The sequence below is a fragment of the Peromyscus eremicus genome, unplaced genomic scaffold, assembly GCF_949786415.1.
Source record: "Peromyscus eremicus unplaced genomic scaffold, PerEre_H2_v1 PerEre#2#unplaced_57, whole genome shotgun sequence".
Lineage (NCBI taxonomy): Eukaryota > Metazoa > Chordata > Mammalia > Rodentia > Cricetidae > Peromyscus > Peromyscus eremicus.
Window position 1 is genome coordinate 800,951 of NW_026734301.1, and position 16,301 is coordinate 817,251.

General features: G+C 42.4%; 1 protein-coding gene across 1 annotated transcript; it reads right to left on the reverse strand.

The window, feature by feature from the left end:
• Positions 1 to 4,895: 4,895 nt before the first annotated feature.
• LOC131901205 (putative leucine-rich repeat-containing protein DDB_G0290503) lies at positions 4,896 to 13,846 on the reverse strand. Its single transcript, XM_059252436.1, has 5 exons — positions 13,529 to 13,846; positions 10,236 to 10,367; positions 8,988 to 9,171; positions 5,099 to 5,151; positions 4,896 to 4,998 (listed from the first exon to the last, which is right to left on the reverse strand). Exons 1-5 carry the CDS (start codon positions 13,792 to 13,794, stop codon positions 4,896 to 4,898), a joined length of 738 nt encoding a protein of 245 aa, XP_059108419.1. The 5' UTR covers positions 13,795 to 13,846.
• Positions 13,847 to 16,301: the final 2,455 nt, after the last annotated feature.

Below are 16,301 nucleotides of genomic sequence, written 5' to 3' on the forward strand. Positions count from 1 at the left end.
TTTGCATGAACTTTTCAGTAATTCTTGTTTTAAAAGTATCTAGAGTTTGAAATATACAAGGTATTTCATCTAATTGGAATGTTTTTTTCACTGAGTCTTTGAGACATTAGTATTCTAAAACATGCAGTAACCACAAAGGCTATTTAAGTTCTGAAGTACCTTGGAAATTTTGATCCTTGTAAGAATGTTATATTGGGATAAGTATGTGATGATTGCTGTAACTGGTTAAATGCTGAAACCTGAACTGTCCACAGTGGTCTCAGAGCACTAATGACTAATAGCCTTAGACCTGAGAAGTGCACGGGGCACATAGGACAGACTCTCAAAGGCACAATGCCAAGAAGGAACATGGCATTTCAATGACTCACTCTGGAACCTTCCTTGGTGCTTTTTCAGTGGTTATTTCCAGTGAACTCACTGACCTGCATGGCAGAGTAACTTCACTTTTGCCTTTTCCAATGAATTACTCTGGAACAGCAGTTTCTTCAAGTTAGAGACACAGCAACCCTAATCCCATCAAGAAACCTTACCCAGGGGTGAAATTTTATTAAGAGTATCATTCATTTGAAACAAAATTCTGCACAAATTTTCACAATGCACTTTAATATTAAAATATTCTCTTAAGTTTCAGAACCACAAGAAAACCCTCTAAGGCAGAAACCACGGGTTGATCATGAAAAGTACCAGGGAAGGGCCAAGATGCCTAGTTGGGTGGAAGGAAAGAACTTACTCCTCCTAATTTGTTCATTGACCTCTATATGAACAGCATGACAGAATGGCATGTTGTGTATTGTATGTTCATTCTCTATCATATGTATGTATGTATTTCCCCCTCTCTAAATAAGTGGATATATGTTATTATTTTAAAATCTGATCAGTCAATTTCCATACACTCATCATATGAAATAATTAATTTTTAAAATAATGAAAAAAATTGAATGCAGCTTACAACTGTTTGTAACTCCAGTTCCAAAGGATTTGACACCCTCACACAGACATACATGAAGGCAAAACACCAATGCACATAAAATAATGAATAAACAATTAAATTTTTATAGGAGCTTGTGGGGTCAGGAGCCCCACAAGCATCCCACAGAACTAACTAACCTAGGCTCATAGTGACTCAAAGCATGAACCACCAATCACGGAGCATGCATGTGTCTTACCTAGGCCTTCTCCATATATATTACAGTTGTATAACTTGGTCTTCTTGTGAGACTTTTAAGAGTGGTAGCAGGGCTTTTCTCTAACTCCTGCTTTTGGGACCTAGTCCTTCTACTGAAATGCTACATCCAGCCTTTCTTCCTTTCTTTATTTTTTCTTTCTTCTTTCTTTCTTTCTTTCTTTCTTTTTTTCTTTCTTTCTTTCTTTTAAGCTGAGGACTGAACCTAGGGCCTTGAGCTTGCTAGGCAAGCGCTCTACCACTGAGCTAAATCCCCAACCCCATACATCCAGCCTTAATAGAAGAGGTCATGCCTAGTCTCACCACACCTTGATATAACACGGCAGGCAGATGTCCATAGGAGGTTTACCCATTTCTGAAGAGAAAAAGAAGAATGGATGTGGAGCAGTAAGAGTGGAGGTGGGGGAGGGGATGAGAGGAGAGGATGGAGGTGAAATTTTAATTAGGATGTAAAAACAAAAATAAACAAATAAATAAAAACATTCTTCCAATGAAGGAAGAATATTGGTGTTATCATATTTAAATTTGAGATACTAAAAGAATGTCCCTCAAGGGACATTATCACTTATTCTGACTTTATAATGTGTTTGCAGTTGTACAGGAATAGATAAATCATGCTAGGAATAATTTTGAGCTGGTCTAATACATAATGTGTTTGCCTTATACTGGAATAATTATATCATGTTTAAACATTATTATGACCTGGTTATTGTTTTACATTTGGAAATTAATCATGATATTAAAAGATATAATTGTGTATGTCAAGTTCGCATGGGGTGCAGTTGTGATAGCTATTTTTAGTTGTCAAATTTATTACATCTGGAATTAACTAAGACCCAAAAATGGAGGGGCACACCTGTGAGATATTTTTGCTTCATTTGAAGAGAAAAGATCCACATGGAAGCCAGCTCTTTGCAGTTGGAAGACATTCTTTTAACTGGATGTTGATGAGGAAAGAAACACCTTTAACTCAGAGATTTTGGGCCCCCAAGCCTGACCTGTAATCTCAGCCAGGCCTTGTGCTGGAAGCCCATATACAGAAATGGAAGAAGGGAGCTTTTGCTCTTTAGCTGCTTGCTCTCACCTTGCTAGAAAGTTCATTCCTTCCCTGGCATTGGAGCCAACTTCTTTGGGATTCGAGACTGTACTACTGATGGGCTGAGACAATAGGTGTAGTGGACTGGATTCTTGGACTTTGCCATCAAGCTAGCTGAACCACAGCCTCTAAGTCATTCTAAAAGATAGCCTTCTGTATATATAGAAATGCATTCTATAAGTTGTTACCCAATAGAACCCTGAGCAATGCACCAGACAGGGATAGAACTTTTAGAGTACTTTGGGCCTCACAACAGCATTATCTCAGTTATGAATTGCACAGAATCACTGGGCAAGAAAGTAAAATAACACAAGTCTGAAATTTCTCAAATGGAACACACAGTAATCTAATTAAATGAGTAATGATGTGAGATGGAGAGAGTCTAGCTTAAGTGAGAAATGAAAAACCAGATGTCTTAGCTTCTGTGGTACAAGACCTGGCACCAGCTCCATCCCACAGGAAGATCAGAGGAGAGTAACTTCTTTTTACCCTTGTTGTGACAGCTCTAGTCCGGAGAGCCAGGGGACAAATTTCTTTACACATCAAATCTCTGCCTCACTGTCAGTCTCAGGAGTCAGATCTATCCCAAAGGAGCTTCACAAGAGTAAATCAGTCATTTGGAGGAACTTTCTCAATATAACCTGAGATCTGCTGTGATAAAAGAGAAGCATCAGCCACCTCTCACCTTTTTAGTCTTGCACAGAATCACTCTGTACCAGAGACATGTGGCCCCTGATGCAGTCTCTATCCACTCCAACTAGTCATGAGGTTCCTTCCATCATTGCTTATCAGGACCGTCATGAGGAATTCCTCATCCTACCTACACCACCAGGAGGGTCTATTCTATTCTGCATTTTATCAGACAGGCTTAATAGGTGTTGTCAACCTAGAAGAGATCTAGCAAATCTGTTCCAATCTGACAGTCAGTGACTGGGGCAGGATCCTGAACCTATGAGAGAGCACTGAATGTATGTGTGGCAGCCTAAGACAATTAGCATGCCTGTCCCTACAGGTTCCAAGAAACTTTGGTCTTTGGTTGGGAGTGATCCAATCGAACTAAAACAGCACACATGCCTTGGAATACAAAGGTCAATTGCAGGGACTGGAGAGATGGCTCATCCATTAAGAGCATTTATTGCTATCTCAGAAGACCCACAGGACAGCTAACAAACCTTAAATTAACTTAAATTCCAGGTCGACACTGCCCTCACCTGGCTTCTATGGGAATTGCATGTATGTGGTAACAAAACACCCATAAGTATAAAGAAAAGCACCACAAAATTATCCTAAATTCTCTTGCAGGAAATCAACTCTGCTGTTCAGTTATCACTCATGTTGTATTTCAAAAAAAACAGAGGCAGATTACTTTTTACTTCCTGATTTCCTTTATACAAGTTTAATGAATGTTCTTATTTCCTGAGAGGCCTGGAGCAATATACTTGTGTTTCCTTTTAATTTGGTCCACATGATGATTTTGTGGAACATGTGTATACAGTGTAGCACATTTTACTGGTAGCTAAATATATGACCTCAAGGATACAATATGTCTAGTTTTTCTATTATGTAGTGGGTATCCATGAGGTAGGCTATACCACCAACATCCAAGTTGCCATCCCCTTGTGTATCCCTGAGGCCCATGGCTCAGAAATCCTTGTGCAGCCTGAGCTTCCTGGAACTTACTGAGATAAGTACAAGCCTGTGAGTTCTGGGTTTACAGGAGTGTGAAACCTCATCTGACTAAAGAAGAGTCTTAGAGTGAACAGTTTGAAATTTATTTGATTCATAAAATACATTCATTTTACTCAATGGGGCCTTCAAAACAGTGTCATTATATACAGTGTATAGCCTTAGCAAACTATTAAAACAATGACAAGATAAAAGTAATAACAAAAATTAACACAACCTTAAATGAAAATGAAGAAAACCAAAAACCAAAGCATAAGTATCCTAAGATATAAAACAAAAAAATTGAGGAAATTACAATTTTCTTTGGAATTTCATTATGGAAGAGCAAAAGTGGTGAGGAACTGGCTTATTCTCTGTAGTGAATTATCTTCAGCTACACTTGCCCATGACATGGCGTCAGCTTCGGCACTGCAGTAGAGAGAATCTTATGCTTTTGGTGTGATCTGTCTGGATGGCAGTGTGACATAAACACAGTCTTTATTGACAGATTTCCCATCACATATGGAGTCAGGGTTTTTAGTAATTTGTTTTGTTTTCTCTGTATCTTAGACTTATTTCTGACACAAACTTTTCTCCAAGGATAGTGAGCCAACAGATGTGGATCATATTATGGCTGGATCGCCTGATGGTGGACTGATATTTGCATCACTAGTGAGTTCAAAGCTGAAAAGAGGTGGCATTTTCTGAGGAGGCCTTGAACCTGGAGTGTAGAATGTCATGCCTTCAAATTTTCTCTGGCTTCTTCCAGCCTTCTCAGTCTTCTTAACAGGTGCTGTTATGGAAAATCATTTAAAAATATATGATTCAGAAACAGTTTTGCTGTGCCACTGGCAAGAAAATCAGGGCCTATTCATCCCTAGTAAACAAAAGTTAAGGAAGGAAACACACCCCATGAACACCCTGCTGTTGGGGATGGGGCTCAATGGTGGATTATTTGCCTGGGACATAGTGTTTCTGCTTCAGCAGCTCCATCTGCAGGAGGCTCTCATGCTGGGCTGTGGTCTGCTCCAGTTCCTGCTGGAGGTTTTCAAACCTAGGGGAAGAAGGCAGCTGGAGCAGAAGCCTGGTGGGGACCGGCCATGTCAGCTTTTGAGGCCCCACCAGATCTACTAAGCTAGACAATCAAGCAGTACCTTTCATCTAAGTTCATTCCCTGCTTCCCCAGGGGAAAAGGGTCAGAGAGCACCTGGGCAGGATTTTTTTCTCAAATTTAAAAACTGCTAGAAGTTGAACTGGAAAATACATACTGTGCTGGATTAGAAAAAACAGCCTATTTCTCCAACAGTCCAAAGACATCATTTTGGAGAAATATAAGTATGAGAAGGTCTGAGGCACAGGTCAGGAGAGATGCAGCTGACCTTGATTAGATACCAGATGAATGTGAACCTCCTGGAAAACTCTATGCCTGCACTCTAGTGGAGCCTACACAGCAATGCAGAATAGGCTTTGATTATTCCTAAAGCTCAGACCCCTGCATGGGATTAACTTCTCATCTCCTACTCTGTTTATGACCAGTGTAAATCTTCTCATGAGAAACTGATAAACACTACAGAGAGCCTGCAATCAGCAGTAGGCTGCTGTATGCTATCTGCCAAAGGGTAGAAACTTATCTCTAAAGTGATGTTCTTGATGAAAAATAAAGTTGCAAGAGGATGCACTTCCCTTCACGATTGATGATCCCCTCTAGGTTTCTGGCTACCATGGAAATATTTGTGGGGAGATCTAACTTAAGAGATGAGATACTCAGAGCATACTAATGGTCTCAAAATGGAAGAAGGGGACACAATCCTCATAAGACAAAGGAGAAAGCATGTTGTTTCCTGGACATAAGTTCCTGTTGACTGAGTCAACAATAACACTCTGAGGTGTTCTTTCCCTGGCTGTGGCTGGGAGCTTTGCCAGTTGAACAGAAACTCAAAGAGGACAGAGATCCAGGTACAGTGGACCCACTTGGATCCACCTGCTTCTGGAAGCCTAGGCTCCTACCTCATCTGGTACACTGTGAAGTGATGCTGCAGCTTTACTGCCAAGTCCCTTTGCCTGCTTCAGCAGGGACTGAAGATTTTCCTCAAGTCTTTGATGTTCCTGCTCATTAGAAGCTTGCGTTTTTAGGGGAGGGTGGTCTGCACCCCTGTATATACATATGTGTGCAAGCACACACACACACACACACACACACACATATGTACATGTATGCACACTACATTGCATCCGTTTTTAGTTTCCTAGATAACACTGACGTAATAGGAGATCACCTGGGATACTATGGAGAAGAAAGTGACCTTTCATTAACCCACAGCCTCTCTACTCATATTCCAGCCCAGAGGCAGAAAACACAGGAAACTCTGAGCACAAGGATGTGGAGAAAATTGTGTACTTTTACTCTCTTTTGATAATTTTCATTTTATTTTTAATTTATATATGCAGGTGTTTTGCCTGCCTGTGTGTCAGATTAACACATGGGAGAAGAACTCAGTAGACCTATAAGTCAATGTAGTGCTTTCCTTATAAACCTGTACACAGGCAAACCCCAGGGTTCCTTGACCAATAATCTAAGCTCTCCTAGCAAGGTCCCAAGTCTGTACATTGAAGGCTTAGTTCCCCAGCAAAGGACCACTGGATGGCAGTGGACCAGCAACTTGCTCTCACTCAATGCTTCTCAGTGTCTCCAAGGGGGGCAGCTTCCTCCTAAAGAAGCTCTCCAAACCACAGGTTGCCTCAATTTAGGCCCAAAGAAATGAGCTCAGAAAACAAAACAAAACAAAATCTCTAAAGTCAGTCTATATTAACCTTTTCTCCAAGTAAGATTATTGTGTCAGGAATTTCTTTGAGTAACAGAAGGTTAACTAACTCAGCCAAATGATTGCATGTATTATTCCATGCTTCACAATATTCCATGGACCACATTGTATGTTTTCCCTAATCAAGGATGGGCATCTGAATAGTTTCTAGCTGGGGGTTTTCTGATGAGTCCTGGTGTAAACCTGTTGTCCCATATTCTCTGTGAACACCTACTTTCCATTCTGGAATCAATGGACCACTGGAGTCTGCATTCAACATTCTGAATAATTATATATAGCTTCTCACAGGGCTGCACCATCTTACACTACTAGCAATGTCTGAGAGTTCTCATTTCTCTCAACCCTCCATCAGGCCGATTTTAACTCAGTATGAAGAAGTTTGGAATCAAAGCAGGTTCTGAGTGCTGCAGACACAACATGGACTGGGTGCTTTAGAGTATGAGGAGCCTAAAGGGTGCACTGAGACAGCTTCTCCTCACACCTCAGCATAGCTGTGGGACTTCTGCTGGGCTGAGATGCAGCCACAAGACCCTCTGCAGTTCAGAATTTCTCAAAGAATAAAGTCCATGCCAAGCTTCAAGGACAAGGTTAACTGAACCAAGGTTAGGCAAAGGTGAAAAGAAAATGACAGCAGGCGAAGAGGAGAAAAACAAAACAGGATGCAGGGAAGTCATCAGTGGTCAGCCACAATTCACCCAGAGCAGAGAAGGACACAAACCCTCAGGCACCTTTCATGCCTCTTAGTAGCCTCTTTCTCACCTTCATGGACCCCATTACTTTGTTTTCTCCAGAGGATTTCTTTGCAGATAAATAATTCTGCCTCTACAAAAACCTGAAAAACCTTTAGCCTGCATCAGTTTTCTGTCATTTGTTGTAGTTAGCTGTATGGACATGCAGAGTGATGGGCAGCTCCATCTGTTCTTTGACTGATGCAAAGTGGTACTAACTAGATTAGGCACAGTACTTTCTCACTGAAGTCTCTCTCCATCATTCTTAAAGATGTTCCATTGTTCCATGAGTGAGTGAACATACACATAGAGGCTCAAACTCATATTCTCATACCCCATAGAAACACATAAGACAACACATACACACACACACACACACACACACACACACACACACACACACACACACAACTTTCTTGAACCCAGAAGGGCAAGGGAGAATACGCGAATCTTGCAACATCTTTTGTACTACAGGGCGAGGTATTGTGTCCTCCCTGTTGTCTACAAGGCACTTAGACTCAGCCAGGCTTTTCTGCCCTGTCCTGAACTTCTTTCCCCTCCTAGGGAAGTTTTTATCGCCAGACTCACTGATTGTACAGATAAGTAACAACCTCTGCACAACTGAGTTTGACCACATAAGACTAGGTGCTCATGGGAGATGGCTGGACAGGAAGCCTCCTGATAGATCCAAGTTGACCCATCATAGTCTCCTCCCTAAACCTACCCAGACTCCTTCACAGAAGGAAGTGATAGACCAGAGAATGGAAGTCACCCATTGTCATTACCCAACAACTTTTGACCAGATTATAGTGCATGTTATATTAAAACATCCCAGGTCAGACAGTAGGATGCTACTTAGGTCACCCACAGCACTTTCCTGAAATGCAGCACTTTATAAAACTATGAGGAGCAATCTTTCATAAGAACACAGCCATATACATGTTAGAGTGAGCATCAAAATATCAGGTTCCATGTGTGAAGCCAGTAAGACAAACCAGACATTTCCTGGGAAGTTACTTCTATGTCGAGAAAAAAAAGAAGTCTGCTTATTAATTTTAAAATAGATCCATTGTTTGATTCTTGTAGGGGACGTTCCTCCTTCCATGCTGTTTCTGCCTCTGATCTAATATGACACCTGCCAAGTAAATGAGACCCAGAGCCTTGACCCCACTCACTCAGACCTCTGTGCTACTCCCTAAGTGGCTCCCATCATAGCACCGCTCCTTCCATACTAACGTATCGGTGAATGAAATGTGATTTACTCATCTCCATCAATGGACTGCAGCTTCTAGCAGAGCAGTAGGGTTTGCTTGCCAGTCATGCAGTGCCTTTCAAGAGGATAACTCCCGAGAAAGACTTGTGAATGATCACAGAAATGAACTGTTGGATGGGATGGGTCAGGTGGATAAATGAGTAGATGGTTAAATGGGTGTGCGTATATGTATGTGTATGGTTAGACAAGTGGGAAACTTGGCCCTGCTGCTTCAACCTACCTGCTGCTGCCTTGTCCAGAGGTCATAGATCTTCTCATGGGCCTCCTCACAGAGCCTCCTCGCCTCCTCGCAGGACTCTTGTAGTAAAATCTGCTCCCCCTGCAGCTTTCTGTTCTTCTTTTTCAGCATGCTCACTTTTTCCTTTAGCTGAGTCCATTCACTCAGGAGCTGACTGTAGAGGGTGCTGAAATATCACCACAAATGATGAGCTCTACCTCCATCTGCCACTCCTGCCTCCTAATACCATCCTTCCTGCAAGGTCCCATGTCCCCATCCCCATGAACCCTGGGTAGGAACCCACATTAGCCATGCCAGCATCACTCAGGGGCAGGCCAAAGCCAGAGAATAGCCAAATTCCAGAAAGATTCAAACTGCTTCTGAATACCCTGACAGCAAAAGGGATTCATGTACCTATGAAAACTGGATCCCCCACCTCCCCCACACACCCTGGTGTTTAACTGTTCACAGTATTGGGAAAACATGAGCAGGTAGAGGGAAACCATGCTCTAAGGGGGACAGAAGACCCAATGGGAATACATTTCATGTGTCCCATAGAAACCAGCTCTGTAAGCTCCTGCCAGAGCCACAGAAAACATCCATGGTGCAAACCATGTTTTCTCGCTAGAAGCTCCAGAAGTTGACAGGAAAATGTTGGGAGGAGCTCTCAGACTCTTCACTCTTAGGAGAACTCAGTTTAGGAAGCACAAGTCCAAGAGCTATCAGGCAGGCTGCTTGCTAAGAGGTAAACAGACTAGAACCACAGCCCAACTTTGTTCAAAGGTGAAGAGGGGAGAAGCTGCTGTGGGATGTCTTTCTGTATGCTGTGAATATGTATTGTTCACATTGGTTAATAAGTAAGCTGCTTTGGCCTATGGCAAGGCAGGATGGAACCAGGCAGAAAAATCAAGGAGAGACAGAGAAAGAAGTCAGAGGTGGAGGAGATGCCAGCTGCCACCCAAGGAGCAACATGCCAGCAGCCTGGCCATGCAACAGCCATGTGGCAAACATAAATTAATAGAAATGGGTTAATATAAGGTGATAGATCTAACTAGCAAGAAACTTAAGCCATTGGTCATACAGTTTGTAAGTACTATAAGCCTTTGTGTGTTTATTTGGGACCATTTGGCTTCAGGAGGTGAGTGGGACAGATTCCTCCTGACAGCTGGGTCAGGCAGGACTTGAAAAACTTCAGACTGCCAGAAACATTCCTTACCAATTTTTGGAGTCCCATCTAAATTAGGCACTCACCAGTAGGAGTTGGTCTTCTCACTCAGCTTCTTGCACTTGTACGAGGCCTCACAAATCTCCTTGGGGAATTTCTTTACATCTGACATCTCCTTCTTATGCTGTGTTTTCAGAATCTCAAGTTCAGAATTCAGCCTGTGGTAGGGCATGGCCCCAGGAGCAAAGAACCCCATGAACACAGGCCTCAGGGACCACATGAATTAAGGTTCTGTTTTGTACTACCCTAGCCCACTGGATTTCACACCCTGAATCCTACGTATGTGGTGGTATTTTATTTGTTACCATTAGGATATAAAGAAATGATAGTTAATAGTTAGACATTACAATAGAACTTGTAGTCATATTAGATATGTTTTAAAAATTGAGCAGATATATTTTAGATAGGTCATCTTCAAACCCTTCAGAGATCTACAGAATATGGCATTTAAAATGTTTTAATAACTTAGAAAATTTTTCTTTTTTGTTATGACTATGAGACATGTTGGCTCCTGGCAGTACCAATCTACTTCAGAGAAAATATGGGCATTGAAGAAACTGCTTATGGAGTTAGCTTTCATTGTGGCAAAAGTTAGCCACTGGACAACAAAGTATCCTCGAATCAACAGGACAAAATGGACAGACAGGACATGAAACAAAGGACTACTGATTCTTGGCCTAAACAAGCGTGGTTATGGCTTTATCAAAAGGCATCTTCTGAGGCCAGGACAATATGGCACCATCCCTGACATGGCCTTCGCAACTTGGAAAAGGTACAGTGCCCTTTTCTTCGAAGGCAGCTAAACAGGCAATGGGCCGATGGCTTCTGATATGCTATGGAACAACAGCTGAAACAGTTATTCTTAAAGAATAACTAAGCTCACGCCTCTCAATAGTAGACTGGCATTTGAAAGAGAGATATGGAGAAGAACGGGATGCTGAGATGAAGCCATATGTACACAGCCAAGAAGAATGGAGAGCTGAATTAAAAAACCATCAACATTTTCCAGAATTTAAAATCCTGAATCATGACATGACACTAATGGAATTCAGATGTTTCTGGTACATGGACTGCTCTCACCCAATGTGAGGTTGAACTGTTGACCTTGTGTACATTCTACTTCACAAATGAGTCTGTCAGATATGCTAAACCTATAGGCTAAAGATGATGCCCCAGCATTGCGGAGAAACCTCAGGTGACTGTCCAGGCAATTGGCTGTTTCTGTCAACTCACAAATTTTTTTGGAAGTTGCTTGCATGCACTTTCTGTTTTTATTTTTGTTAGCTAATATTATTTCCTTCTTGGATCTCTGAGGGAGTTGAAGATTAGTTAGTTATAGTTGAAGGTTAGTTAATTATAATTGAAAATTAATTAGGATAGAAAATAAATTAGATACATATTGGACTTAACAAAATAGGATAATGAAATTATTATCTCTGAATTTGTCAAATACAAATGGACTAGACATTGTTTAGACATTTATTATTTATATATATTATATATAGTTATTGTACTTTTATATATAATTTTTCTTTTGTTAGTTATAACCTTTTTCTTTTTCTTCCTTTTTATTAAAATAGAAAAGGGGAAATGTGGTGGTATTTTACTTGTACTGAAATGTGATTTTAATTGTATGTTAATAAATAAAGTTGCCTGGGGGTCAGAGTTTTAGAGCCATAACAAATGCGTGGCGGTGGTGGCGCACGCCTTTAAGGACCTGGAGGGCGGTACATACAGGCAGTGACAAGGCAGTCACGTGTTTAGTTTACAACCAATGACAAGGCAGAACATCTAGACTATATAAAGGCATACACACAGAAAGAGGCCCCTTTTTTCAGAGAGCTCTCTTGGCTGAAGCAGGATAGCTGAAGCAGGAAGGGTAAGGCTCTTAGTTCTGACCTCTTGGCTTTCTTCTCTGAATCGGCTCTATGTTTCTTATTTAATAAGACGGTTGGTTACATCTACATATGTACTGGACCTCCTGATGTGCATTAGACTTGCCTCACTGTCCCAGGGCCAGGAAAGGCTGGGTGTCAATAGGGTAGGAGACAGGACTACATGAGCTCCCTCAGTAGACCTATAGGGGCAGACTAGCTGGCTAAGAGGGTCTGAGGAGTCTGTGCCACAGTTTGGGGTCTATCTGAAATCTGCAATGACATTTCCACTCTCTTGAGAACAGAGATTCTTTCTCCTTACAAGGATATTCAGAACTCATAATCAGTATTTCTGTAGAGGAGGCCCTACATGAGGATGGCTTCATAAACTCCCAAGAGGATTCCAATGAGGCACCAGGGTGAGCACAAAGGCTGAGAGCAGTGATGCTCAATGTGGGGTTCCCTGGCCTCAGCACGTACATCACCTGAAATCTTTGAGACATGTGAATATTCAGGCCTACTATCAATCTCTGACTCGCAGGATCTGGAAGGACACACACACACACACACACACACACACACACTGTAAGAGAGCCTCTCAGAGACAGTACAAAACACACTCAGACACACAATCCTCAGCACAAAGAAATTTATTGCCCCACAGGGTAAGCATGGCATTGGGAGCCTGCCTCTGGATCAGGCAAAGGCAGACAGCAAGCAGCAGGCTTTTTTTAGCAGTGGGTTTTTAAGTAGAAAAGGTTAATCTGTACTAGGGTGAATTGTTGAGATCTGATTGGATCAGTTAGCCAGTGTAGCCAAGTAATAAATTTTGATTATTAGACTTTGGTGTTTAGTTTCAAGAATGAGTCAGTGTCCACTAAAGAGAATGACTTTGTGGACTAAATTTAGGAATGTAATCTAATGGTTTATCAAGGGAGAGGGAAGTGAAAAGAGCAAAACCTGCCACTGCCATGTTTGCAACTTTTGGACCTCTTAGAGAACACTTCACATACATAATTCCACACACAGTTAGGATGTCAGAGAAATACAGGTAAGTGGCATTGTCTCATAGTATAAGGAACAAGCTGAGAGGAACAGAGATGAATTCCAGGCCTTCTGGTCACACACGGATGGACTGAGTAGGCCCACCAGGCCATTCAAGCTGCTCCCATAGCAAAAAGCAAAAATAAATATCAATTCAGAGCACTGAGCATCTCCTAAAAGCCAATGCCTGTAAGGGCCTCTTGAAATGCATGTTGTGATCTTACACACTACTGCCCCTCTCTGTACATTGTGATTCAGGCCACAAGCTCTGGTTTTCATTGGGAGGATTCAGAACAGACTATGTCCTATCTCAATCATACAGGCTACAGTTCTGCCTCTCAGATGCACTCAGGACACAGTAGGTTCAAGACAGTCACCAGAGAAAAGGGCATGTTGAGTACCTGTTGTTCAACTCATTGTTGTTATAAAGGGCCAGGAGTTCCAGCAGTTCATTCCTCTCATTGGTCATCATCTGTAGCTGAAGGGTCAGTTTATCCACCTGGTTCAGCTGTTGCTCCTGCTCAGTGAGGAAGAAGGGTGGGGATGATGCCTTCCTAGTAGTCCCTGTAGGTACATAAACACAAGTGAATTTGTCCAGATGAATGGCATAGGGCCAAGAGAGATCATGTGGAGTCCCAAGAGGAGTCCTGAGGAAGAGGAAATGCATGGCACCCAATGAAGCCCTCAAAAATCCGAGCAGATATCCTTAAACTGGGGACCATAAGCCATATGTCTATCTCCAATCTCTAGAAATAGATATATGCCTCAGGCCCTACTTCAGCCCCACTGTCCCTTAAAGGCATAAGCAAGGCCAGCCATGTTGGTTTGGAATTCTCACCAGATACCTGATGTGATGCAAGAAAGTCCTGGAGTGCCTGGTGCTTTGTATCCCTCAGCCCTGATAACCTGTGTGCAGGACTAAAGCAACTGAATGTCTCAGACCTGGGTACATGAATGGAAATTTTCCCTTGCTGGTATTTATATCAGATATCCATGAAATCTACAGAAATCCACTGAGAATAAAGTGCAGCAACATCCTACCCTGATACCTCATTAGTGGTTCTGGGCCTCCTTTAGCATTCTTTGCCATCATAATGAACTGAAAAAGGTCCCAGCACAGCATCTGCCTCCCTGACATTTCCTGGCCCTCTGCCCTCAGAAATCCTCCACTTTGGATCTGCTCCTTAGCAACCCAGGTAAGCTGCATAGGCCCATTGCTTCAGATGTTAACAGTTACTGCACCCAATTAAGAGAAGGACCAATTGTGGCATCAACTTCTGCTTAGAAAACCAGTGCTTTCTATGCCAATCAGTGTGCTTAGTTTTGTCAACATGTCAATTGGTGAACCCTGTAAGCACTTAATAAATGCCTCAAGGGCAGTTGGCATTGCCACAACACTGGTGATTTCACAGAAGATGCCAAGGGCTCTCAGGATACAATAGAATTGGGACTGTTAGGGTCACTGCTAATGTCATCACCTATCTGATAACCAACTCTTCCCCAATTCACCAAAAGCCAAGCTCCTCTTTCCAGCAGCCTTCCCTGAGACAGAGCAGGGCCTTCAGCACCTCGTCATTTCAATCTAGAGATCTCACTGATTCATTAGAATCTAGTTCATTCTAATTCAATAGTTCATCATGTATGGAGGGCAAGACTCAATTTCCTAACACTGCCCAGGAATGGCTCTTCTCATCCTGAAGAATGCTAACTAATAAGATGAGAAATAAAGGATGCTAAGAAATTAGCTCAGGATAATGGGGAAGGAAGATCAGTTCCACAAGGTGAACAAGCACATTAGAGAAGATTCACGGGGCAGTTACAATGTATGGGGGTGGTGAAGGATTATGTGGGTCCTGTCAGAAAAATGATAAGTCATATAGGTAATGATGAAACTTTTGCCAAAATCTTCATCAGAATACATTCCATCCATCATGATGTTAGCAAAGGAGTTACCAACTACTGAAAGGTATGACTGAAAATACCTAAGGACTAGGCTTCCACAGGTGAGCCCTCTGACACCAAGAACAAAAACTTACAGGAAAAGTGATGTCCCAGTCTTGCACTCAAGGTAGAGGAAAGATGACTGGCTAGTGAGAGGCAGAAACTCAGAAATCTTAGGGGTCACTGACATGCAGCAATCCTTGGTGGCTCCTGCCTTGCTAGTGGTTGTTATTTAAATTGGGAGAACCTCTAGCTCTCGCCACGGGACTTTACTCTCCTTGTTATTAGTGACACACACCAAAAGACATCCAGTGTGTGTGAAGTGCAGGGCTGGTACTGAAACCTCTTTAGTCCCTCTGTGCTTCCTTCCCACTCAGAGTGAAAGCAGAGGGCCCTCAACAGAGCAGCTGCAGCCTTGACCATCCCTGGCTCTCTGTCAAACTAACCTTGAACATACTCAACTTTGTTCCACTCTTGAAGAACTCAAGAGGACTAAAATAGGCCCATGGCTTCTTAAACTCTCACCTCCTTAGCCCCACTCCTAGAAGGATCAACTGAAGCCTTCCTCCTTCAGGAAGCTCCCCATCCCTTTCCCAGGACTCACTGCGCTTTCCCCAGAACCATTTATTTCTTGATGTGCGACATGGAGACTGAAGGCCATCTTCCTTCTGCCTCCCTTTGGTCTCCCTGTGCTCGTCATTCTGTCTCCCATGAATCCTGTTCAGTCTAGTCAGCATGTCTGTAGGTGAAACACGAGACACTGCACAAATGCCCCAATGACAGTTGGTGTTGCCACAACACTGGTGACATCACGTGGAATGCCAGGGCTCTCCAGGATACAGTAGAATGTTCATGTGCTGATGTCACATGGTATAGCTGTTACATCCCTGCTACATACCTCATCCAAAAGTGACTTGAAACCAAAGTGCCATTTGCAAGAGCCTCTGGGTTCACAATGGAAGCCATTAGTTATAATCCTCCTTCCAAAGCCAGAAATCTAGGCCTCTGCTTCATTAGAAACTTTATCTAAGTGAATCTGAAACCTCACTTTGCGTGCATTGTCCAGGGTTGAATTTTCCCTCCTTAAGATTCATAATCAATAATTTGATAAAGAAAGGATGCTTAGAAATGAGGTCAGGACAATGAGGAGCAGTAGGGATGAGACCTCTGAAGTGAACTATCACCCAGGGAAGATCCTCAAATTTTAGAGATTGTGGGCTCAAAGAAAAGTCA